Source organism: Vanellus vanellus, assembly GCF_965231255.1.
Source record: "Vanellus vanellus genome assembly, chromosome: 1".
Classification (NCBI taxonomy): domain Eukaryota; kingdom Metazoa; phylum Chordata; class Aves; order Charadriiformes; family Charadriidae; genus Vanellus; species Vanellus vanellus.
In genome coordinates this window covers 126,105,439-126,130,688 of record NC_138905.1, presented here as the reverse complement: position 1 = coordinate 126,130,688, position 25,250 = coordinate 126,105,439, and the positions used below count along the sequence as shown (strand labels likewise).

At 43.4% G+C, this 25,250-nt stretch overlaps 2 protein-coding genes across 2 annotated transcripts in view; one reads left to right on the top strand and one right to left on the bottom strand.

Annotated features, from left to right (window-relative positions):
- USP9X (ubiquitin specific peptidase 9 X-linked) overlaps window positions 1–5,296 on the top strand; it is an 83,885-nt gene extending 78,589 nt beyond the window's left edge. The window contains exons 41-44 of the mRNA XM_082494525.1: window positions 905–1,061; window positions 1,499–1,711; window positions 2,149–2,244; window positions 3,713–5,296. Of these exons, the coding sequence (XP_082350651.1) occupies window positions 905–1,061; window positions 1,499–1,711; window positions 2,149–2,244; window positions 3,713–3,847 (601 nt within the window). The 3' untranslated portion in view covers window positions 3,848–5,296. The remainder of the gene's footprint in view (window positions 1–904; window positions 1,062–1,498; window positions 1,712–2,148; window positions 2,245–3,712) is intronic.
- A 10,959-nt stretch (window positions 5,297–16,255) lies between these two features.
- On the bottom strand, window positions 16,256–20,943 carry RPL8 (ribosomal protein L8). The gene is made up of 6 exons (XM_082490886.1): window positions 20,890–20,943; window positions 20,470–20,613; window positions 18,547–18,688; window positions 17,891–18,109; window positions 16,750–16,865; window positions 16,256–16,455 (listed from the first exon to the last, which is right to left on the bottom strand). Exons 2-6 carry the CDS (start codon window positions 20,605–20,607, stop codon window positions 16,297–16,299), a joined length of 774 nt encoding a protein of 257 aa, XP_082347012.1. The 5' UTR covers window positions 20,608–20,613; window positions 20,890–20,943; the 3' UTR covers window positions 16,256–16,296.
- Between the last annotated feature and the right edge of the window lie 4,307 nt (window positions 20,944–25,250).

The following is a 25,250-nucleotide window of genomic DNA, read 5'->3' as shown; positions in this document are numbered from 1 at the left end:
TGTTCTTTTACTGTCAAATGGCTGCTGCTGTTTTTTGGCATCACACCTGCTTTTGTAAATTTTTCTTGATTTGACAAGTTAAAGTGCCAAGTATGGGATAATAATGTTACAAGTACCATTAAGTTAAATCAGCTGAAGTAAAGGTCATCATCACTTTACAGATGGACTATAGGTTTCTGGCTCCCTGGAATCTATTTGCTGACTGTTGGCAGGGCTGTGAGGAAAGAGGGCATTTGGTTTTTCTACAGTGAGTGTAGCTCTTTGAGATGTCCGTGTAGGATCTGAGCCTGTCTTTGACTCTTTTTTCAAAGCCAGAAGTACGTGAATTCTCAGTTCTTGCAGTTTCAGGGTGGCAATTAATTCCTCTATTCCTTGCTCGAGAGCAGAAGGCACAGAAGATGGGGCTTAGTTCCAGGGAATACCCGAATCCCGTATCCCCATGTACAAATATGTACCATTCATTCACCTTCAGAGGAACTGCATCTGAAAGAATGTATCTTTGAGAAGCATAACTATAATGGAAGCAGCCATTCTGTTGAGGATATAACTATTCCAATTCTGTAAGGACCTATTGGGTTAACAGGTCTATTTTGTAAATGCAGTTGATTTAAAAGATAAGTTACAAAAATTAACTAGTTAAAGTTGATTGCTGTGATTAGAATTAATCATACATGTTGTTAATATATATCATTCAGAGACTTTAAATATTACCGTATGTGCTAAAGTTATAAGTAACGTATGTGATGTGTCAGATTAGTTCTCTGATTTAAAAAAAAACTCTTTACTAAGACCAGAAGTCAGAACATGAGCTATTCCCTTTATAATCACATTGTGAGTGAAGCCTTAATTCAAATACTAAAACTCTTAACACTTTTGAAGTTTTGAATTGGTTGTTTTTTTGTAGGATTCACAATGCACTTAAGGGAATCCCGGATGACAGGGATGGACTATTTGACACCATTCAGCGCTCTAAGAATCATTATCAGAAAAGAGCTTACCAGTGTATAAAGTGCATGGTAGCTCTCTTCAGCAACTGTCCTGTAGCCTACCAGATCCTTCAGGTGATACCTTTCATTCTGTTTCTTGCTGCTTTTTTCCCAGTCTGGGGGGGCAGGGGGCAAACAAAATACCAAAAAAAACCCAAAACCAAAAATCCCCACCATCATTCAGTTTTCATCGCCTTGATGAAATTACGACTTCCAAGTACAATTCATTTGAACCTTCCTATATCAGAAGGTCAATATATATGGGATTGAGACCAATTTGGTTAAACTTGCACTCATGATTCTGTGATGCAGCTACAAATCTACAGACTTCATTTCAAATTTGAAGTTTTCTTTGGGCACAAAAGGGTATAAGGGTATTTCAGGGAATTTTTAAACAGCGGTATATGTGTTTGTGGTCTGTTCTCTGGTAGCTGATATACATAGGAAGGGGAAAATATTTTATTTTGAAGAATAGAGAAGATCATTCTGAGTTGTTAATTTTCTATCTGCAGAGCAACGGAGATTTGAAGAGAAAATGGACCTGGGCAGTAGAATGGCTTGGAGACGAGCTTGAGCGTAGACCATACACTGGCAATCCCCAATACACCTATAATAATTGGTCTCCACCAATACAAAGCAATGAAACATCAAATGGCTACTTCCTAGAGCGATCACACAGTGCTAGAATGACTCTTGCAAAAGCTTGTGAACTCTGCCCAGAGGAGGTAAAGAATTAATTTGACTTCTGGTAAAAAATTTGAGTAAAGTGCTTTTATAGATAATTAACCTTAGCAACAGCCTCTGGTCATTATAGAGGTAACACATTTTATAAATATGGATTCTTGGTTTTGTTTGCTTCGTTTACATACTCTTGTGCAATTTTCCACTTTATTACTGTTTCTATAGACATCTGTTACTTAGAATTGGCAGTATAGAATTGAAACTGACCATTTAAAGTAGATTATGAATGGGTCTGTTTTTCCAATAATATGTTTGTAGTGGGAATTGTTATGTAGTACAATACAATCTTATGAGTGACACTGTGGGGTGGAATTTTTCTCCAAGCATGTCTGAAACAATCACTTGCATGTAAGATTGGTTCTGGATAGAATAATCGTAATAAGTTTTACCTAAGTAAATTAAATATTTTTTCAAACTTTAGGAACCAGATGATCCTGATGCCCCAGATGAACATGAGTCTTCTCCACCTGAAGATGCCCCACTGTATCCCCATTCACCTGGTTCCCAGTATCAACAGGTAAAAGCTCAGAGTTGAACCATTTATTCACAGCTCCAGGTTAGCTTTCTTTAGCATTTATGGTGACTTAAATTATAGGCATTTAGCCAGAAGCATATTATAGTCAAATTACACACTTGGAAGAATAATGATAAAATATACCTCCATTTTGCCAGGAACAGTTTCACCATCAGAGTTTCATGTGAGAATGTTAATTTAGCAGATCAGGGATTAATCATCCATAGAAAGAACAGGGGGACAGATGTCCTCACAGTCTAGTGCATACTGAATTTGATTCCGTTGTATTTGTTGACATTGATAATATTTTGTGAGGTGCCTTCTTGTTCTTAAATACAAAATCAAGCCTCAAGGCCTGAATTTCAGTTTGGGTAATTGGAAAGCTCTCAGAAAAATAGAGATGGCTTTGTTAAATATAATTTGTGCTATGAACACTGATCTCTAAATCTTAAGTACATATAAAATCTAAATCTGTTTTCATGTTAAATGGCTGCTTTGTTAATATCTTTTAGTGGAAACCCAGATCTGAAAGAAATCATAACCAGGCTTTTTACAGAATTGACTAAATTAGTAGATCCCCCACTTAGTTGCCATTTTTAGTTCCAGTTCATTTTATATATTCCAAATCTGCTAATTTAATTTCCTTTCCTGCCCAAACCCATTTTCCCTCCATCTTGCTTTCCTTACTTGATGTTCTCAGCAGAGCAGTTGGTAAGTCATGCAGATTTTCCCACTCCTTTCTGAGCTCCTGAGTTCAGACACATACCGTAACCTCACCATTACCCGTGTGATGTGTTCACTTTCTTGCAAGAGATGGCATTTCTCACTAACACACACAATTTTCATATTCCTGGTTTCTCCACAGTTGGTTAAACTCTGCAAAACAGTAGATAGATGAGATGTTTTCATTTGCCAGATGTGTATATGAGTTTAAATTGGGACAGAGCATCTGGAGAAAACTACTGGTCTAGATTTCGTTCAGTTCTGTAACATTAAATTTTTCCCTCTTAAAAATTGAAGTATGCTGCATAAATACAGGTATGCTTTTTTCAATTTCTTCAGAAAGAAATTCAAGCTGGCTGAATCTGTTGATAAAGTATGTGCACAGTTTAATGTCCGCAGCACATAGGCAGCCTCTTTTCGTCTCCCTTTTTTTCTTTCTTGGTGCTTCTGCTTTGCATGTAAATGTTTGTTATTCAGAAGCTGAGATTACTATTTTAATTAATCCTTTTATCTTTACAAGTTGAAAGTTTGTTTACCTTCTGTGTAGATTAAAAAGGTAAGTGAAAGATGTGATTCGGAGGAATGAAAAAGCTGTGATGTGTGTTCACATAGATATTACTACGCAAGAAGTTCAACGTTCTTGACAATACTTTTCAATAGTCTGAATGTAAAGGGGTGAATCAAGTAACGGGTTAGGAAATGGTCCACAAGTTTAATGTCCCTTTAAAATGTTTATGCTTTATTACAGAATAACCATGTGCATGGACAGCCATATACAGGCCCGGCAGCACATCATATGAACAACCCTCAGCGAACTGGCCAACGAGCACAAGAAAATTATGAAGGCAGTGAAGAAGTTTCCCCGCCTCAGACAAAAGATTAGTGAAATGCACATAATCAATTAACTTGCTCCATCAAGACTGTGCACCCAGGCCTTACAGTCCAACCTTTCTCTGTGTCTGGCTAATATTTAAAACTAGAAAAACTATTCCTAATCAACATGGAGTGGAGAGTCTATTCACTGTCTTATCTGCAGAAAATTGCTGTCAATATATAACCCGCCTGCAGTGGAAAGTGTATAGTGTTTTGTAATAAATGGCCTGATGCTAATGTGTAAATGGCAAAGGTGTATATAGTATATTAATGTTTGACTGTTAATTCTTGAGCAAGAAACATTTTTTTGTCTTGATGAGACTCACAGATCTACAAAAACAAAAAAATAATTTCTTGATATACCTGCTGCGCTCTGCAACCAGTGTTGCCTGCCTCATGGCAGTCGGATCAACTCCTTTACGAAAAGCCTATCCATGTCAACCACAAAAATAGTTTCATGTTAATTCTTTGCCACTGGAGTCGATTTTACTATGAGCAACGTAATGGCTGGTAACCTTTTAATTATTTGGTTGATGTGGAAAATTGGTGATGTAACATTGTTTCTAGATCTTTTTTCATTGCCTTTTTCATTCTGGTATTAGGTTAATCACTTTGAAGCTATAGTTATGCTGTAACATTTAGCATGGCTTCACACCAAGTTAGTGTAGCCAACGAGGGGGGGGGGGAAACGTGACTGCAGTTGTCCCAATGTGACAACTGTATTGCTCAGAACTTTTTCTTCTTACACCTAGACTATAAAATGGGGAGGGAAAATGTGACAAACAAGTGGTTTTCAGTTTCACATATGTTCCTCACATCTGATGTTTGACAGTTCTGTCTCTGGGTGGGATAAAGAACACTTAGTTTTCAGTAATAGGAATTTAAAAGATTTAAAACAAATATGCAAAAATTTGCTATGCCAGGATGCCTGGAGCATAATAGACTGTATTTGGTGTGCTTGTTTTGTTTCTTTGGTAGAGCTTATTAGATAAACTTCTAACACTTTCCTTCTACTGCATCCCAGTGAAGCGGAAGTCAACAAAATCACACAGTACTTGTGAGTGCCACTGCACCAAGTTAACTTGCTGGTTTTCTGCTCGTTCACAGTTCTACTTGAAAGCGAGAATTGTCGTAGCTCTTTATCCATTATACAGGAAATCTTAACATTAGAAGCAGGGTTTAATTATAAAAGAAACTACTGGTTAGTCAAATACAATTCTGAGGTATCTCTATTCCAGAATAAACATTTGTTTAAAGACTTCAAGAAACGCATCAGTAAATACTGTATTTAAATGAAAATTGGTAACTTGAATGTGTGTAATTTTTTTGGAACCTGTCTAAAAACCAAATACCCCTGCAAAACAGATACAGCCCACCCTATACTATTTAAATATTTTGCTGTTTTATTTTATAGAAATTATTTTGCTGAATTCACAAATAGAATTTGATTTAAGAAGAATGTTTTGTCCTGTGGTGTGTGTTGTTTTGGGGTGTTTTTTTTTTATTGGACTGCACAGAAAGGTGAATTCTGTGCAGTGGCACTATGCTGAATTCTGGAACAACAGTCACATTGAGATTCTGTGCACAAGAAAAAATTGGCCCTTAAGAATAAAATAATCAGGACAATTACACTGTAAAAGTTTCTTAATGTGATTTATCTTGTACTTTTTGTATGTTTTTATATATACATATATATATTTAATGAGCACAAGCTTGATGGTGTTTTTTACAAATGAGTTGATAGAGACAAAGCTGCTTATCAAATTAAAGGTCTGTAGTTTTGAAATGAACAAAGGAAAATTCGGACGCAAGTGCATTCTTATGCATTTAGTGTAACAAGGAAGGGGCACAGAAGGTTTTTGAATATGCTGTGTAGCGATGATCACATTTATGCTTCCATGTTTTCCCTAGTGCTCAAGTTAATTCAGATTTTTTCATAGTTTTTTAGTAATACCATTTTACCTGGACTTAGTAAATTTGGATAAAGTGTTCCCATTAATGTTTGGGAGTGCTTGTTGGAGTTTTTAACTCAAAAGTTTTACCCTGAGTTCCTATTTATTTGGACCAGTAATTGTTAAACAAGCTCTTTCAGAGGTGATTATTATGTATTTTTTACTATATAGGTAAAATATAGTTTGGCCTTGCCAAATGTGTTTGCTTTTAATAGTGCAATGATTGTAGAGACACGTCAAACCTGTGACACATTAAGCCTGTGACTCTCTTCAGTCATACACACCTCTGTCCTGAATTGAGAGTGACTGCAGCAACCCTTGTTTTTCAAGCGGCAAATTGAGAATATTGTGCATCTTTGTGACTTTGAAGAGGGATAGCCTGTATTGTTTGTTGCAGCTGCTCCTTTTTAAACAGATAGCTATAGTAAAAGGTGCAATGTTTTCACTCTGGGCAAAACAATTTTGAATTGTACTTAACAAATATTGTACAAGCAAAAAGTTTCATATGCATGTTACTGTCACGGCGTTTTGGCAGTGGTCCTTTTCAGGCGATACACAGTACCTCATTGTTGATGGCACACTTTAAAATAGTAGTCCTCGAAGTGCCTAAAGATTTAATTCCCCCATCACTAACTTCAGTCCTCTTTTCCGTTTAGAACAGTTACTAGGGAAACTTCTGGTCTTCCATAAAATGAGCCAATAAATAGTAAAGCAATTACTCATGTTCCTGACAATGTAACATCAAATACATAGAAAATGAACACTTGTAGGTCAATGTTATATGGTGGTTAATGTATAGTTTGACCTAGGGGGAAATCCATAACCCTAAGCAGAATTTCTCCCTCTTGTACATTTGGACTGTGGTTGTTTAGTGACTAAAATAACCTTTTAACACTTGCTACTGTTAGTGTTAAAAGATCAGTACAGCCATATATAAAAGGAATTCGGTTACTGTTTGTGTATCAGTAAATGTAGTGTTTTGGTCACGGAGTTGGTCACCTACACCTGTGTTATCCCATTGACAACAATGAGATTGCACAGGGCTCAGGCAAAGCTAAATTTGCCATGCAGAACCTGATTTTGTGGTGATGCACAAGCAGAAAAGGACTCTGCTTGACATGGAATTTTTCAGGTTATTCCCTGCTAACTACCAGCTCTAAAAATTTAAGTTCTCTATTTTTAAAGCTAGTGTATCTTGCTGAAATGGAGCCAGAAAGAAATGAAATTCCACAATGACGTTTCATTTTTTTTTTCAGAGTGAAACTTTACTTTAGACGATGTGGGAAAATTGTGTTACGGTAATTGCTATTATGCCTTCTCAGCCACTTTGTTGTGCCTAGCTTGTGTGTTATACCATATGTATCATGAAAAAGCACTTATGGTTCCAAAACTTCTATATATTTCTTAAGTTCCAGGAGAGAATGAGATTAGCCATTCTGCCAAAGCTAAATGGGAAAAAATTGGCTGCTGTAGCAATTTACTTCATTTTTGGTTTCAATAAATTTTGTCTACCTCCGAGTCTTTTGCCAGAAATGAAGAGGCTGATAAATTCTGTCAAGGCAAAATGGCTCAATGTTTTTGTTGGCATGTGTTTTCGTTACTGGGCATTGCAGTGAGGCTTTCAATGCAATGAGTTTAACTTGAAGCGTAAGTTAAAGACTAACTATATAAATTAGAGGAAGAAGTGGCATGTTAAGAAATCTGCAGAGTAACCAATTAAGTGTTTAAATATCTTAGTTAAACCTTGGTAGTCCACACTTGCCAATCCACATTGAAAGCAAGTTCACCCCTGTGGTGAAAGACACACACCTTAATTTTGGGGAGGGTGAGATGCTGACGCTGACCTCACATTCCTTAAGACAGGCATGGGAGTTTCCTGTCCGTGGCCCTGCTCCAGCACAGTGTAATCAGGACAACGGCAATTTTGGCTCCCTGTCTTCTCACCTCCTGTGCTCTCCATCATGTTCATGATACCACTTTTCTCACAGCCGTGAGTTACGGGGAATAAAGTCTACATCTGCCTTCGGTCTAGAGCAAGACGAAAGAGGCTTTCTGGGGGAGAAGTAGGAGCCGTCTTGTAAATACTGCATGCTGCACAGTGGCACCATAATAAGTGGGAAACAAGGTGAAAGAAACCCAGCTACGTCCCCCTGCATGATTTCTGTTCCTCTTGCAAGTGGTCTCACGAGGAAGATGACAGCAAACAGCTCTGTAAAGCTCTGTGTGTTTTCTTCTGGCTTGCAGCTACACTTGGTCTACACTAGCGCAGTGAAGACAGCTGCGCAGCAGCAGCACGAGCAACACTCCCTGTATATGCCCTCCATACTGTTCCAGGGTGTTTGTTGTACCTTCCTTCTACTGGTCTTTGGGGATTGTCATGTTAATACGTACATTTAGGCTGAGGCGTGCCCTGTATTACAGACTAGACAGCTGTACTGCACTAGAAGGGCTTTAACCCAACCTGAGCACTGTCACTTTTTACACTATGTAACTTCCTAAGGTTCGTACTATAAATGTCCTTTTATTTCTAAGGTATAAAAATTTCTCTTGGACTGTGTTAAAATGTCAAATAGCCATTCTCCTGTCCTTTTTTCCAAGAGTGAAGTGTTCAGTTCTGCCCCTGTAGTGTCTGTTCACAGCTAGGCTGTTTGCTGAAATGTGTTGGCATAGATTCCGGCACTTAAATTCCTAGATCCTCATCCTGTAGTCTGATTTTTCCAATGCATGCTGTGGTGGATCCGTGGATTTCGACGGCACTTGTGTGAGTCCTGTTGGTTTCTGCACCATAAGAGTTGAAGTTGATGTGTTGCAGGGATCAACACAGCTGGGTCAGCAGATGGCACAAAAGACAGCTATCTTGCTTGCTTTACTTACTTCTTTGCAGACAATGAAATCAAAACAAGCACAGGAGAAGCAGTTTCCCAAGGAGAAAAAACACTCCTGAATAAGGGCTAGCTTTTCATCAGATTTTAAATACCCAACTCTATTTTTTAGCTTTAGAATTACTTAAAGCCACTTTTTGATAATAAAACTGACCTACGGGCTGTTTCTGTAGAAGAATTTGTTATCGCCTTAACTACATCAGCACAATTCTGAAATGACGGTATGAGTCTTCAGTGGTCAAAATAACGTGCAGATGTCATCTCATTTTTAACAATGAGCTAAGTGTGAATAATGAAAGGGGTGGGGGAAGTAAACAGGTTCTATGAATTCATCCCAAATCTAACCATAGAAAAACATCTGGTGCAGGAAAATAAGATCATTCCCTCCCTCTCTGTCTGTACTCTATTTAAAGTGTCTGATGGTGTTAGTTTTTATTCTTACTTTACAACTGCCATCCCAGTAACGTGGTGTATATTGCCCTGAGCATTGCCAGCTGCACAGGTTGCAGCTTCCTGATGCATTTGCAGTTGTGTGTCCCCCTTTGGTCCTTACCAGGGCAAAATCTTCCAATGTTTGTTTTCCCTATATAAGCCAGTTCTCTGAGCCCTGTTTCCTTTTTCGGTGTCGTGATGTGTTCTTTCTGTTCTCCTACGATGACCAGGACTGGATGAATGCTTTCCAAGTGTGGTTTCACCTGAGCCATTAAGCGAGCAGTTATGTTGCTTTTCTGTAATGATAGCTCTGGGGATGCAGCTTTTAAAGGTATTGGCTTTCTTTTGTAGCTTTATGTATTGAAGTGCTGTGCAGCTCCTGTCCGTCACTTCTAAATTTCTGTTCATCATTTCTTGCCAAGTTCCTCACTCTGGATTGCCAGGATCATTTTTTAGCTAATATTTTTGTTCTTGCTTGGAATCAATTCCCTTCACTCGCCACGATGGGGTTATTTTGACCTCCTTTTCTACCTACACCTGCTGTTAGCTGCTACAAAAGAACCGTGTTTGCCAGGCTGCCTGGTGCTCCCAACCGGAGCCTTTTACTCTGCAGTAGCAGCAACCACAGCCTTGGCCAGGTGGGCTTTATCATCTCTTAAATTTCAGAATTTCAGTGGGGTATAAAAGCTTCATGCCACTGATGGCAGTCTGGAATTCAAATAGCTTGTGGCTTATTTCTTTGGGTTTCTTTGGATTCTTTTTTTTTTTTTCTTTTGCTTCATTTTCTGTCTTGAACAGTTAGTTTCTACCGGTGAATGAATAAAAATGGTAGGACTTGCTGGAATATACTTTGGAAAAGAAGGCTGATATTGAAAACTTGGACACTTCTTAATATGCTTGTTTCTATTTAAATATCTGGTAGGTGCTTTAGAGTCCTTAGAAAGTCTTCTGGAAGCAAATTCAAAAGCTTAGGAATGTGAAGACTTGGGTGATACTCACAAATTCTATCTACCTGTCCTGCTGCGTGATTAAGAACAGGTGAAATAGAACTGGAAATTTATCTCGCTGAAGGGAGGGAGGTCATGCTGTGTGAAATCCCTCAGGAGCTGGGAATGCTGAGTGTGCTTTGCCTGGGCTCACATATGCCACTGGCAGCAGCGGCGTGTGAGCCCTCCCGGCGTGAATTTGCCTGAACCAGAGGCTTCCCCAGGCACTGAAGAATTGATTTCTAGCAAGAAAGTGATTACGTAGCATATAAAGCAGGTTTTGGAGGGTTGGGATTTTTTTTCTCCTCTAAGATCTGTCTACCAAGTTGAATCCTGTGACCAAATAAAGACGGAGTGGGCCGAGCGAGAGGCTTTGTGAGCTTGTTCTGTTAATACTTTCTACCTCTTTGCATTCATTGCCAAGCCACTGCGGGCTGAGATGCCGGTCGGTGGCTTTAGCAGCGTGATGGTTTCTTCTGGGTCGGTCCAGTGATGAGGCAGTGAGGCAGTCCCTGCCTCCAGTGAGGCAGTCCCTGGTGAGGCTCTGCTGGGCAGGCGCGGGGCAGCCCCTGCCTCCCCCCAGGGACCCACAGAGTCATTGGAAGCGATGGCTCCAGGAGTCGGTGCGCGTGTTTGCATCCAGATGAAGGAACTTGGCATTTTTCAGGGGGCACCACGTGGACTGACAAACACTTCTGCTCAGTCTCTTGTGCTGCCTCCTTACCCACGTGAAGTAGCATAAAGTCCTTTCGCAATTAATACCGTCCAAATAACGCAGCCGCAGGGAGGTGTATCATTTTCTGGCTGTGTTGATGCGGTGAGGGGTTAGAAAGGGAGAAATGTCAGGGTGGGAAAAGCCTGTATTCTGCAGATCAGCAGAAGGAAGGAACGTTACCGGTTGCTACCGTGGCTGTGTGTAAAACTGAAATGCTGAAAGAGAACGGTGTAACCCTCCCACTCCGAGTCGGAGAGACGTGGCGTTGGCTTTCTGAACGCTTCTGCAACCTGAACCAAAAAACCGCTGTGGGAATGTAGACTTTACCACATAGCTGTGGATGAAAACTTCAGTCGTGTCATTTCTCTCGGTCTTCGGAGCAGTCAACGTGATTTTGATGTAGGTTTTAGATTATGTATATATGAATCTGATTGAAGTACCAGCAGCAAAGCGTAAATAAAATGTGGACTTAACTGAAGAATGGGCTAGTGGAGGACTCTTGTGTTGAATTTATTAAAATACAATATGACAGAGTTGTTGGTGGAAGAGACTGGCGGTGATGAAGACAGGGAACTAAAAGCTGGGGTGTCCTCAGCTCGGGGAAGGTAGCCAGGTTCGCTGTTGCCTTTGAATCTATGAGCACGTAAGGACTGACTCGACTGTGCTGTAGTGGCTGGAGAAGAGTTGGCTGCTTGGGGGGACATTCCTGGGGGCCGCTCCACCTTCCTGCCCACTGATTGCCCTTTCCTCTCCTCCGTATCGAGTGGTTATTCCAGGGACGAGTGTCCTTTCACATTCCTGGTTGTTAAAAGTCGATGGAGGCTGCTGGATAGCTGCTGTTACCCCTCCGTTTCCCTGACTGCCAATTTCCCAGTCGCTTTGCTCTGCCAGAGCAAGGGCCGTCGCCGAAAATGGATTTGAAGTGACTGTAACGGAGGGCTAATGGAAACCTCTGGTTTACTGTGTTTGCTCTTGGCACTGGCTTTGAAGACATGTAAATGAAAATACAAAGCAATGGCAAATTACTGGGAATTTGTAGTACTGACGCTAAATAAAAAACAATTTAAACAAGACATCCGTGGAAGCAGGTAACACCTGAGTTTATTGTAGCTCTGTTCCGTTGATGTCACCCATCTGAGTGGATGTGTGTGTGGATTCTCTGAACATTGACATGTTGGCAAAAATAAGAACTTGACATAAATTCTGGATGTATCCCAATAGTTCACTGCCAGTTGGGGGTTTGCTATAAACTGGGAGAAGAAAGTTTTTGATGAAGACAGCAAAACTGTAAAGCGACTCCCACAAATGTGGTGTTCTCCCTTTTCTCTCTGAGAATTCATTAATGCCACAGGACAAAACCAGCCAATTTTTAATTTAACCTCTATGGAGACTGTGAAATATGTAATGATTTATTGATCACCTGACTCCCGGAAACCTTTTAGAATTTGGGCTCCTGTGGTTTTTACATTAGCTGAAAAATATGCCCCAAAGCATTTCCCCTGGTTTTGATACTCACTTACCTGGTAACTCCAATATAACAAAGTCAGCATTAGAATTTTGTCGCTGAAGCTTGTCTCCCTCTCTTTTTGCAAAACCTCTCCGGGTGGATTTGCTCTGACCTTCTTCTACCTTACACAGTTTCCGTGCACCTCCCTTTATGTTTCCCCCCTCCCTGCACTGGTGTGTAGCAGGTTGTGGATCCTCCAGAAACGCACCCCTGTCTGGTTTATCGCAGGCGGGCAGTCGGTTTGCAGCCATCCCGGTTGGACTGGGAAGTGGTGGTGTGGAATGCACTGGTGAGGTGAGCCTTGCCCATCCCTGGATGAAGTCTCGCTTCTGCCCTGTGGGTCTCGGGGCAAGTGAGAGTTGTGTGCTGTCTGTGCAACAGCCCTTGGGCTGCCGAGGTGTCGGCGGAGCAGTAGACTGGGAAGGGATAATAATGTTAATGAAGGTGTTACATTACGATGAAAGAACTTGTGATACATGGTGATGGTTAGGTAGGACTTGGTGTTTCTCAATACACCCTCAAGAAAGTATAAAGAAAATGCTGTTTGGTTTTTTCTGTAGGTGGAAATTTGAAGCCCTTCTAAAAGAAGACTTTTGAGTGCTTCACTGGTATGTATCTTTTTTTCCTTTTTTTTTTCTTTTAGCAAACAAAGCCTTATACTGGAAATAACCACTGAAATCCTTGTGTGAACACCCAACATCTTTCTTTAAAACAGAGTTTGCTTCACTTCAAGACTTCTGATGTTCTTGTAAATGTGCTAATCTTTACCAGAGATGATGATGATGATTATACCATCATCATTATTATTTTTATTTATTTATTTGTTTTAATAATAAGCATGGCTGTGGTTTTTGAAGTTTGACTATATGTATAGTAGCTCATGTCCTCTCTGCAGCTTTAGGGCTGGGAATTGAGACACTCATCCATGAAGTAAGTATCCTGGATATAAACTATATAAGCAAATCAACTGTGTAGTCTGTCATGCTGATAAGAACAGCTGGTTTGAGCAAGAGGTTGCTGAATATGATATACTTCTTAAATATAATTACTAGGAGTGAATATAAAAGCATACGATGATTTATGGGGGTAGGAGAAGTACAAGAGCATGCGAGGCTGCCATGTATTTTCTGTTGAACATGTTTTGTATTTATTTTGCTAACTTAGCATTCAAAAGCGTTTTTGTATTAAAGCTTCTTCAGTAACTCCAGGAGCTCAGAGCTCCATCTGCTTCACCACCAGCTTAACAGTCCTCATTCCTGCTGTCTGTGGTCGACAACTTCTCAACAGAAAGGGGGGTTTATTGCCGGGGGTGGAGGGACCACCCTGCTGGCTGCTGGGGGAGAACCAGTGCCTCGTGCAGAGGGCCGAGAAGGCGGCAGAAGGGGGATGCGGGAGCTTTCATTTCTTCTATTGGCACTTGATGGCTTAAGCGGTACCCGAGCTGTGTGACACCAGAGCGCAGCAGACATCTGTGTGCTGTGCGATGGAGGGGGCAGCAACCAAGGCGGGAAACAAGGGGGGCTATTTCCAATCAGTTTACTTCACTGTATAGTAAATCTCTCACCGCTGAATCCCAGGACCGGCCATAGATCATGGTAACATACATCAGATCCCGGTCACAAAGTGGTCTTAGTTTATCAATCATGGGAATACTGTCCCACCTGCTGCTGCTGTGTTTGCATGGCATTTTCATTGTTTGAAAGCAGTAAGCCTATACCAAGGTTCTTGCCAGCCGAGGTGGTAAAGGAAGACGCCCTGTTTCTTTGAAGTGTCCCTGTCTTGCTTAATTTCCAATTTCTACAGCGTAAATTCAGAAGGAGCCGCTGCCCTGTTCAGCTGAACCTTCTGCCTGCCCCAGGTGGCTTTCGCTCCATTCAGCCCACGCAGAGGCCAGCAACTGATGGTAACTTCAGTCCCATTTTCATTTTCCATTCGGTGCTTTCACAGATCCTCCCAGGCTGAAGTAAGCTTGTTAGTAATTCAACAGTGTGTTTTTATGGGTATTTTTTTTTATTCTTTCCTTGTCATGTTGATAGTCCTCTTAATATCCCCCATCACGTAATCTCCTGGAGTTCACCCTCTATTCTACAGCTTTGTCTTAAGTCAGACCTTCAGTTTGGAAGACATATTTCAGTTAATTGAAATTCTTCATTTTAGGTTGGTTTCTTTACAGCCTCCGATTTTTTAGTCATTCGCTTTAATTCCCTCTTCCCTCCCATTTCTTTTCATAAATTTTTAGCACCCACAGTGCTAGTGCTGGGGGGAACATTTTGCCCCTGGAGAAGGCTTATTTTGTGGTCACTTGCTAATGTCATTGTGGCTTTTTTAATTCAAATTACATATCACTGGACTTAAAGCCTCTGGAGTCATGTCCCCTCTGAAAGAATTACGTTCTGATATTGCTCTTCTATATTTTTTGTCCCGTCGGATCATTTGGCAGCCTGGCCATAGGTACCCGTTGTTTCCCTAAGCAGCTGCTCCTTTCGCACCTCCCCATTGTGCACCAAGAGCCTTGGCGCAATGCCATGGAGGCTGAGGACTCCCGTGGGTGTCAGTGGCCTTTGTGCCACCTTCAGCCTACTCGTGGTGCGGTTCTACCAGGGCAGGGATGTTCCTGCAGCCTGATGCTTGCAATCATAAATTCTGCTCTGCGTATAAACATGGGCTCCCCACAATCTTTTCAAGCATCTTGCACAAGATTCCGCCTCCGCCTCTGGCTTCATCAGCTCCTCTGGCCCAGTTTGTCCCAGTTCCTGCTGCTCTGAAATGTGCGTTGCCCCAGGGACCAATTCATTACTTATTCACGCACCTACAGCCTTCACCTGTGAACAAATGGACATACCTAATTAAATGGACATACCTAATTGTTCCTCGGTTGAATGGCTTCAACTCCCTGATTAACTCAGTTGTGGGGTAATGTTTGGAACATATGCTGGGATTTTTCACACCCCTGGCTTGCATTTCCAGGCAGTCCTTCCATGGTAGCTGTTAGGATGTGTTGTGCGCATTCAGGCCCGTAGGATGCAATCATTAAAGATATGCCTCCAATTGGTAGCAAGCTTTATAAGAAGAGACCATACTTTAATAATAGTTATTTGCAACAAGAGCAATTGTTCCTCAGTTTGGAGAATGGACTCAAATCTTCGCAATCCTCATACTCCTGTGTGAATTTAAGGTGACATTTACCATTGCATCCTGTATATTTACATTAAATGTGTTGGCAGCTTTTCACAGGACAGCTGTTATTATGAGAATACAGCTTCCTAGCGTGAAGCATTACTGCTATTACCTGTGTTATTACAGGACCTAGGACTCTCCATTCACAAAAAGCTGGACCCCACTCTGCTGAAGGGCCTGCAAAGGAGAGAATTGAAGCTGTTTGCCCTTTCCAAACACCGACAAGTAAAGGTGGCAGGTTGCATGCACCTCAGAAGTTCGTGCTCAGAGGGCAGTATCTGTGATTTGAAGGTTGATGGTTGAAAAAGGAGGCCCAAACTTGACAGTAACAGTAGCTGAACACTTCCTCTGTAAGTTCTACTACTCAAGGAGCTTTTCCTCCAAAGAAACACAGCAGGTAAAATCATTATGTTAGTCTATGAGCTTAGAAAACCAAGCACCCTTTAACCATTTCAGCTAGATTCGTAGGTTAAATCAGGTAACCACAGGATCACCTGATCAGTCTGTAATGCTTTGTCAGACCTAAGCAACCACATAACCAGGCCAGTGTTAACATCACACCTGGGCACAAGAGCATTACACTAAGGGGGGGTTTTCCAGCCTGCAGTACCAGCTTACAGACTGGGAGTGCTGGCTGGAAGAATTCCTGCTCTTAAAGGTGGGGAGGGAAAAACCTTATCTCCACTCACAACTTCCCCTGCTGAAGGTGAATGTTATCCCGATTTTAGCCACGCTTTAGGAACAGATAACTCAAATTTCACACGCACTATGTTTTAAAAATTTATTCTGTAAACTCCATACTGGGTCTTTAGTTCTCCTTTTCCTGCACAGTCTTTGTTCCACGCAGCCTACCCGTACGACGGGCAGCGATGAGACCGACTTTGCGCCCAGCAGGAGCATCTCTCCTGATGGTTGAAGGCTTGCCGATGTGCTGATGGTTACCACCACCAAAGGGATGTTCTACAGGCTGTGGAGAAGGAAAGCAAGTCATCAATATAATTAACAACAGAAATGAGTCATCATGTTGAATGCCAATAAATTTTTTGTTCCCTTAAATCAGTTTAACTGCTTCATTTTTCATACAGTGCAGTAACTATCAAGTGCTGCTAACTACCTTAATTAAATGTGCAATTACAGAGTCTGTAAATGTGCAATTACACAGTCTGTGAAGCTTTCTTGCCAGGCTCTTCCCCATATCAAACAAATCCTTTCTAAAATTTAAAAAAAGGAAAGTAAAAACTCTAATTGAAAATAGACTCACATTCATGGCCACACCACGGACACGCGGCCAGCAGTTCCTCTTTGCCTTGTATTTGTGGTAGGCACGGCCAGCCTTCAGGATGGGCTTGTCAATACGACCCCCACCAGCAACAATTCCTGAAAAAAATTGCAGGAATGGTAACATGCAAACCTAACAGACAAGAGTGCAAAATAAAGTGTTTAAGAACAAGACTAATTCCTAATAATATTAATGTTCTAAGAATAAGCTTCTAAAGACCAATCTCGAACAATCCCAACTGTGTATTCAAACTACTCCTTTCCAGCCAACAGCGAGATTAGACTCAAGCCACCAGCCACACATTAAGTGGCCTGCAAGCGGATGCAGACTTCAATTACCACTTTTCAATCCATACATACAGGATTGAGTTTAACACTGTCTAAAGCATTACCAGTTTTATTGCTCAACTTTCTTGGGTAATGTTAACAATAGTTTTTCAACTAAAGAAAGTACGAAGTGGAAGAGCTCAGGGGCCTTTCAAGTCCTTTGAGGATTAATACCTAGTTGTTTCATGATTTATTTAGTCAATGTTACTAGAGTAACAGACCACAGATTACTCACTTTGGTGTCTTCTATGCAGAGGCAGGCACATGTCACTTGCTGACTGAGTAGTACAGCAGCCATCTCAGCTGTCAGTCAAGCGTACAACAAACTTGGTAAAACCTCTGCTTCTTCACAATGGTATTTTCATTCTTTGTCAGACCTTCCAGAATACTTCACCCAACTGAGGATACCTACAGCAGTGAAGGACCTCCAGCACTACCCCTATAGGCTCAGTCGCTGTATCAAATCATCAATGCCATTTTCTGCAGAAGTTCTTCCCCAAGGACTGCAGATTTTACAAGCCAAGTGATTCCGTTATAGATTGGGAACAAATTAGCATCTACTTTTCTGTCCTCCCACTAGGTCAAACTAGCTCCCAGTTTAAGTTCCCATTACCAAAAGTAATGCAGGTATAATACACAAGTTACACACCTGTGCACAGACTGTACCTGTGCATAATCCTGTTTCCCACCTGTAAATTATGCTATTTTCTAGAAAATATTGGGAACTGGGGCCCTGTTTGAAAGCTTCCTTAGCAGTATATGAACTCAGTGACAAGTTCATAGTTGTTACTCCTTACCCACAACAGCTCTGTTTGCAGAAGAAATCACTTTCTTGGAGCCAGAAGGCAGCTTCACTCTGGTTTTCTTTGTTTCAGGGTTATGAGAGATAACGGTGGCGTAGTTTCCAGAAGCACGGGCCAGCTTTCCACGGTCACCAGGTTTCTCCTCGAGGCAGCACACGATGGTGCCTTCGGGCATGGTGCCAACAGGCAGAACATTGCCAATGTTCAGCTGAGCTGCAAAGAGCAATCAGAGCATCAACAGCTTCATTCCGGCTCCTGCACTTGAATTACAATTCTATCTAACATGGACCTCCGTGCACAGAATGGCACCACATAAACACTTGTAGCAACAGGCAGGGACTCTTTTTATTGTTTGATTTGAAGCACAAGCTTCATGTTCAGTGTAACAGAAAGGCAGGCAAAAATGGGATCTAGACAGAACAATTCAAATGCTCACCAAGAACTGCGGTTAGCCTTGTTAATCAAAACAGGCTGCGTGAGGAGACTGCAGTCTCCAAGAAGGAAATCCACATTTGTTTGAAGCTAGTGGAAGCTACTGCTTTGTGATGGCTTGCACCTGCACATAAACATCCCAAACTTCCCATATTCAGGCAACATCTGCTTTAGTGTTCTGAAACCGCCCAGGCAACACACTTTCCATCTTAACTTACCTTTCTTGCCGCAGTAAACAAACTGACCAGTATGAATACCCTCGGCAGCAATGAACAGCTCAGTTCTTTTCTTAAACCTGTATGGGTCACGGAAGGCAATCTTGGCAAGGGGAGCGCCTCGGCCAGGATCATGGATGATATCCTGTGGGAACGTAGATGTGCTTTAGAACAGGTTACAGCATTTGCCATGGGTTCTGCAGAAATCAAAGAACTAGAAAAAACGGAGATGATTACTATTGAGGTATATCTTCCTAAGATCCCCTTTTCTCAGAGGGATCTTGATTTCTCCTGACACAAGTGAGTTGAAGATTCACATTTGTAAGAATACAACCTCATGTTATCTGTATCCCAAAATAATGACTCTGGTTAAGTGTGCTGCTTGAAACTAATGGTGTCTGAACTGTTTTACTCCTGACATTCTGCAGATACCAGATCTCTCCATACTAAGAAATTCACTTTCACTAGTTGCCCAATCACCTTTGGGCAGAGAAAACGTTAGACACAAATAGCAATTTCTCCAAGTGTTTTCTTAGAATAGAAGTTTTTCTAACCTTCTGATAATAAGTACACTGAAGTTATATAAACCCCTAAATCAGGAAGCACAGACTTCTCTTGGAAAAAAATATGTCAATTCTGTTCCTGAAGTACACTGACATTCCAATACACAACCATCTATTTAGACTACAGCCAAGTAATAAAAGCTCTTTAAGATGTGTCTGTTTTCTAGAAAAACTCAGATGTTGTTAGTGGCCAGTATTAATGTTTTTTCTGCTGTTTTCAACCCTGTTGGGCAACCCCCACCCCCAATATTACTTAAGTTTAAGTCAAAGCTACCTACTTACTCTTTATCATCAAACTCAATTATTGAGCGTAAAGTTCTCTCTACAGCCTCAAGATGACCTTGCTCTAAAAGGCTGAAGAGACAGCTAGATGTTCAGGACATCCAGCTAGGTGCCAAGTCCTTGACACCCAAAAAATACCTGCAGCACACCTGAAACATTCTACTAAGCCCTCAAATAAGAGTACTGCCTTGCCCCCACCACTCAGGACAACAAAGATGATGGATGCTACTTAGTGTTTATAAAAATTGAATTATTTTTTTTTTAAGATACAATCAACTATAAGGACAGCTCTCCCCACCCATGTTTCATGAGGTACAGAGAGTTTTTAGGCAATATAATAGCACATTGATATCCCTACATTAGCAAAAGTCTAACAGAAAAGCATACTGTGGCCTACACGCTGCTGGCTTTTTTATTTAAATGCTGTCATAAACTCAAAGTAGTTTAACATTTCAGGGAATCATAGAATAGTTTGGGTTGGAATGGACCTCTAAAGGTCATCTACTCCAAGCTCCCTGCAATGAGCAGGAACATCTTCAACTAGATCAGGTTGCTCAGAGCCCTGTCCAACCTCACCTTGAATGTTTCCAGGGATGGGGCATCTACCACCTCTCTGGGGAACCTGTTCCAGTGTTTCACCACCCTCATTGTAAAAAATTTGTTCTTTATATCTAGTCTAAGTCTACCTTCTTTCAGTTTTAAGCCATTACCCGTTGTCCTATCGCAACAGGCCCTGCTAAAAGTTTATCCCCATCTTTCCTGTAGGCCCATTTTAAGTACTGGAAGGCCCCAGTAAGGTCTCCCTGAAGCCTTCTCTTCTCCAGGCTGAACAACCCCAACTCTCTCAGTCTGGAACGTGCCTTACTTAAGGAACACGACTTATTTAACAAAACGCGAGAAACCTAAACAAGGAACAGCCAAACAGCTGTGGGTGAAGCTGACAGGACCTCAGACCCCTTACACAAGCGAGGTGCCCAGGGACGCGTGCCTCAGGGCCCTCGCCACTCCAGGACAAGGCCGCTGAGGGCCCTTTTGCCGCCGCGGAGCCCCAGCAGCCCCGCCGCGCACGGTCCGCCCCTACCTTGACGATGCCCTTGATGTACCCGTGCCTCTCGGCGAAATCGACGGCGCGGAGCTTGGCCGGGCCCTTCCTGTGCTTCACGTGGGCGCGGAAGACGGACCCCGCGCCCTTCCTCTGGCCTCGGATCACTCGGCCCATGGCGCCCTGCGGATAGAGCCCCAACACCCGCCGTTAGCGCCACCGCCAGCCAGGGCATCCCTCCCCCCTTCCTCTCAGCCCCCGCAGCCGTTAACGTCCGGTCCGACCCGGCCCGGCCCGGCCCGGCCGCACCAGGCCCAGGCCCAGGCCCAGGCCCCAGCCCCGGCCACACCAGGCCGCGGCCCCCGGCCTCCCCACGCGGGGCAGAGCCGGGGCGGGCGGCAGCGGCGGGCGAGGAGGGGGGATGGCGGCGGATGAGGAACGCGACAGCCACACTCCTACCTCCGCTCCGGTCTCGCTGGGAAAGAAGGAAGCGGCGACGTCAGCGCCGCGCCAAGGCCCTTCCGGCGCGGAGAGGGCTAGGTGGCGGTCGCGCCGCCGTGACGTCACGCCGCGTCGCTGCCAGGCAACTGAGCTCGCGCGGTAGGGGGGAAGGAGGAGGAGGCGGCGGCGGCGGTAGCGGAGGTCGAGGTCGCCGCCCGTCCCGGGCTGGCGGGGCCTCTCGGCCGGGGCGTCCTCGTTTCCCCCCTGGGCCCAGCCGGACGGAGCCGGGCGCCATTGCTCGGCCCCGGGCCGGCTGGCGGGGGCAGCTTCTGGGTAGGTTTGTAACGACGTTTGACGCAGCTCTGATGGTCTGTAGAGGATGCGCCGCCGCGGTGCTGTCAAGGGGCTCGAAAGTTTGTTACTCCGCTTCTTTGGGCTTTTCTCGAGGCGATTGTGGTTTGAAAATTGAGAGGGCTGACGGGCCCTTGGCTGGAGGCCTCACCTGAACAGCTAAGTTCCCCCAGCTGAGAGCCGTTCCCCAAATCAACTGCCATGCCAAAACCTTTCTTAATTAGCCGGAGCGAAGGTGCTGTTTGCAGGAAGAGGCTCAATGACTGATGATATTTCTTCTAAGACTGCTGTACTGCGCAGTTCAAGAGCTGCGGATTTCAGGCTAGGGAGCGACTGACGATAAAAAACCCCAAAGCTGCTTTAAGCTGCCTCTGCCAGATTTTTATCAATATTAATTAAGGCATAATTGAGAGATAACACAAAGTAGAGGTAATCGTCTTAGTGTTCCTAATCAACTTGTGCTACACCCTAGAAGGGGAAATGAGAAGTGCCTTAACTTCTTTAACAGCCCACTGGGTTTTCAGCATCTGAGGCCCTTCTTCCTGAAGAGGTCACTGCTGATGACCTAATTCACTAGAGGTGGACTATTTGTCTGCACATCGACTCACTGGAAATGAGGGAAAGCTCATCAGCGTAGGCCCATATGTGCAGTTGTTCTTCTTGCCTTAAACTGAGAAGAACCAAAGCATCCACCATTTCTTGATAGATAAGCTTTCTCAGGACAAATCAGTCTTCCCAGGACAAATGGAAGTCACATCCCTCATTACAGGCAAAAAATCCTAATACTAAGGGTTCCAAGTCATGGACCTTGTCAGATTCAGCCACCACAGGTAAAGAGATTAGCGCCGACAGTTGTCCACTCTGCCCATCTGCTGGAGGTTACTGTCCCTCTGACAAACAGCTGGTGTGCCAGCTTCTCAGCCTGAGCCCCATGTGACATATTACTGCTCAACTTGTTACAACAAACTGCCACTTACTTTAGTTTACATTGATTACCCATTTGTAAATATCTAGAGACTTTGACTAAATCTGATGAGAAACAGAGCCTTAAGGAACTATCTGAATTTCCAAATAACACCTGTATATCCAGCAAATTACATTGGTCACTCCTCTTTCATTAAAGTCTCCCAAGTTTTCTAACCTTGACCGAGTTTGGGAATCAGGGAAGACATGAAAGTAGATAACAGAACTGCATCAATGGTAATGTAACTTCATAATTGATTTCTCCTGCTGTAAGAGAAAACATTAGCTAAACTCTTGCATCGTTAAGGAATAACAGCAGTGTATTACGTGAGCTGGCCAAGCACAGCGTGAACTCACAATAAGGTTAACTATTTTGTTTAACTGTGCTTTCTCATGGATCTGAAGAAATGTAAGGAAGTATTTACACCTGATTGCAATCAAAAATACTGTCCAGGGTTTGTAAGACCAGTGGAACTATGTGTGATACCTTTCAAATCTTGGTGCTGAAGAAATACGTGTTGAGCACTACCAACGATCGTTATTCTGTTAAACTTTTGGGAGACAGAGGAGGTGCCGTGGTTTGAAACAAGGCTGTTTCCCTCCTCTCTAAGCCCTCATTCCCTGACATTGTCTCCCCAGAACCCATCCACAGGGGATTTCGCTACATGAGGAGGAAGTGGCAGAAGTACAGCAGGACAAGCCCACGCTGGATGACACAACATGAGACATGGGGTTACTGATAGCACAACAAAAGCATCACCCACCAATATAGGTATCGCCTGGCACTGCCTACCAACAGTATTGCTGCACAGCAGCTGTTGTCTGGTCCAGCTTTGAGTCCTGGAATTTTTGCGTTCAGGACATCAACTGTGGTGACTACAGCTGCTTTGGCTTGAGATGTTACTGCCTTTACCAGCCACCCTGTCTTTCTGCCAGGAGTTACAGCCATGTGGAGGCAGGGCCAGTGCGCTGGATTTCCCTGGCCAAGGCCTCTTTTCCCACCAGAACTCAGGCTGTGCTGGATCTGGGGAAACTGGATCATGTGCCTGAGGGTTCTCTGAGGCCTGGCAGCAAGCACCGGGATCTCCAGATAATCTGGGCACACCCTGCACATCCGCACAGATCAACTCCACTGTACAAGGGCCAGAGGTCAAAGGCTCTTGGGAAGTCTTATACCTCCTAGACATGTGCGTAGAAATCTGGATGGAAGTCCAACAGTGCTAGGCAAAATAGCGTATGTTTCCAAAAGCACAGCTGCTGCACATCACAGCCTGATATTTTGGCAGCAACTTCTTTCTTTGGCTGCTTAAACTACAACACTCAGCGGAGGTGGCTGAGACACGGCTCCACATCCTTGCTACCAGGGCAGTAACATTCAGCAGCGGGGAAACACCGACACTGCTGGGGAAGGCCAGGTCTTATATCACCATAGCTATGTCCACGGGACAGTGTCTGTTGGAGCCCTTCCTTACACATCTTCCTGGGGCTGGCAAACTTGCTGGGATAATGCAGAAAGGATAAAAACTACCCCCCTGAGTATGGAAGGGTATTGGCAGAGTCATGGGTATGCTGCTGCAAACGCAGCACACTACTTGCATGGTGGGAACAAGTCAAGGGTGTGTTGCCTTAATTAATCCTTTCATGACAGTCTCAGGCTATTTTGCTAAAGGTTAATTGCACTGTAAATAGCAAAAGGGGTGGTGTTCTGCTTGTGACAGATGGCAGCCACTGAGGAAATTTTGAAGAGATTGCTGTTTGGAGAGGGGGAAGAAACAGCAAGGTTCCTCTAGGACCCCACCTTGATAAGGGAACTGAGAAGAAGGGGAGCCCCTAAATCTATCTGTGCATCTTTTGAAGGGGAAGAAAATAAAGGATGGCCATAGAATTCATATGAACGTTTCCTCTCTGGGAGTGGTGTGCTACAATGAAAATAATCCTGACCTCCTTCAGGTGGGCACATGCCTCTGTTCATAGGCTTGCTGACCTCTCTGGGGCTTTGCATGGGATTAGGAACCGACACTCGGACTCCAGCCAGGCTGCAGCGTCACAGTTCCAGTCTGCAAAAATAACATACCTGCTAATCCCCAGCAAACACACTCAGGGCGATCCTATTACCTCAGGCTGCTGCTCCCAGAGCAGGGCACAAGGGGTGCAAGTCACCTGCTGCCACTGAGGCAAAGGGCCACGGAAAGGAACTACTGCACAGACTGGTGAAGGGGTAAAGCCTCACCTCCTGCTGTGCATCCAGAAAAACTCCCGGGACTCTGAGGAAACATCCTGGGCCTGCAGCATCTTGTATCTAAAAGTGAAGGAGCACTTTGTGAGAATTCCATCCCAGCGGCCCCCCCATACCACCCTCAGCAAGACACAGGCTGCTCGTCTGTATTCAACTCTTCTGGCTTTTCAGAGGAGACAAAAACGCCTCTGCTGAGGCACCACAGGCCTCCATTCCAGTGACTGCTCCCAAAATAAATACCTTGGCTCTCTTCAGAGGAATTTCTCCTGAAAGGACCAGATTCTGTTTGCTGTCTTGAAATAAATATTCTCCCTCAACTGTACCCAGCTCTCTCCTCCCCATCCTGTCTTATTCCTAAACCTTGGAGGGAGCTCCAGGAAAATTACTTGAGCTTTCCCTTCTGCTCTTGCATGACACAGATGAAGTCTCTGGCCTCTTGACAACCACTTAATCATAATTAAATTGCAGCTCTTCTCTAAACCTTCCCTGTAGTTATAGCACTGGGTGACCTGGAAGGAAACCTTACTCTTTACAGGGTTTCCTGTTTTGGGGGATCCTAATTTGCGAGGCAAACAAATACATAGAAAAATCCTTGCCAATTACCTAATCTGCATGCTCAGCTTGTGCTCCCTTTTAAGTTATTGTTTTCATGCATCAGCACAAAAGAAAGAACTGGCAGCCCTCTCACTTTGGTAACACTCACGGCATTCATGGGCTTACAAAGGTGTGGCAGAGACATCGCCCATGGGACACAAGAGACTCCAGCTGTGCCAAGGCAGGTTTTATCACAAAAGCACACAGGTAAGATTGGAACTGTGCACAGAGGAAA

Bases quoted from the DNA above. Each gene is read 5' to 3' on its own strand.
- RPL8 (XM_082490886.1), bottom strand. From the start codon at position 20,607: ATGGGCCGAGTGATCCGAGGCCAGAGGAAGGGCGCGGGGTCCGTCTTC. The intron at 16,866-17,890 runs GTAAGGAGTAAC...AATTTTTTTCAG, and splicing joins TGCAAACAGAGCTGTTGTGG to GAATTGTTGCTGGTGGGGGT. The intron at 16,456-16,749 runs GTGAGTCTATTT...CCTTCTCCACAG, and splicing joins TCCGTGGTGTGGCCATGAAT to CCTGTAGAACATCCCTTTGG.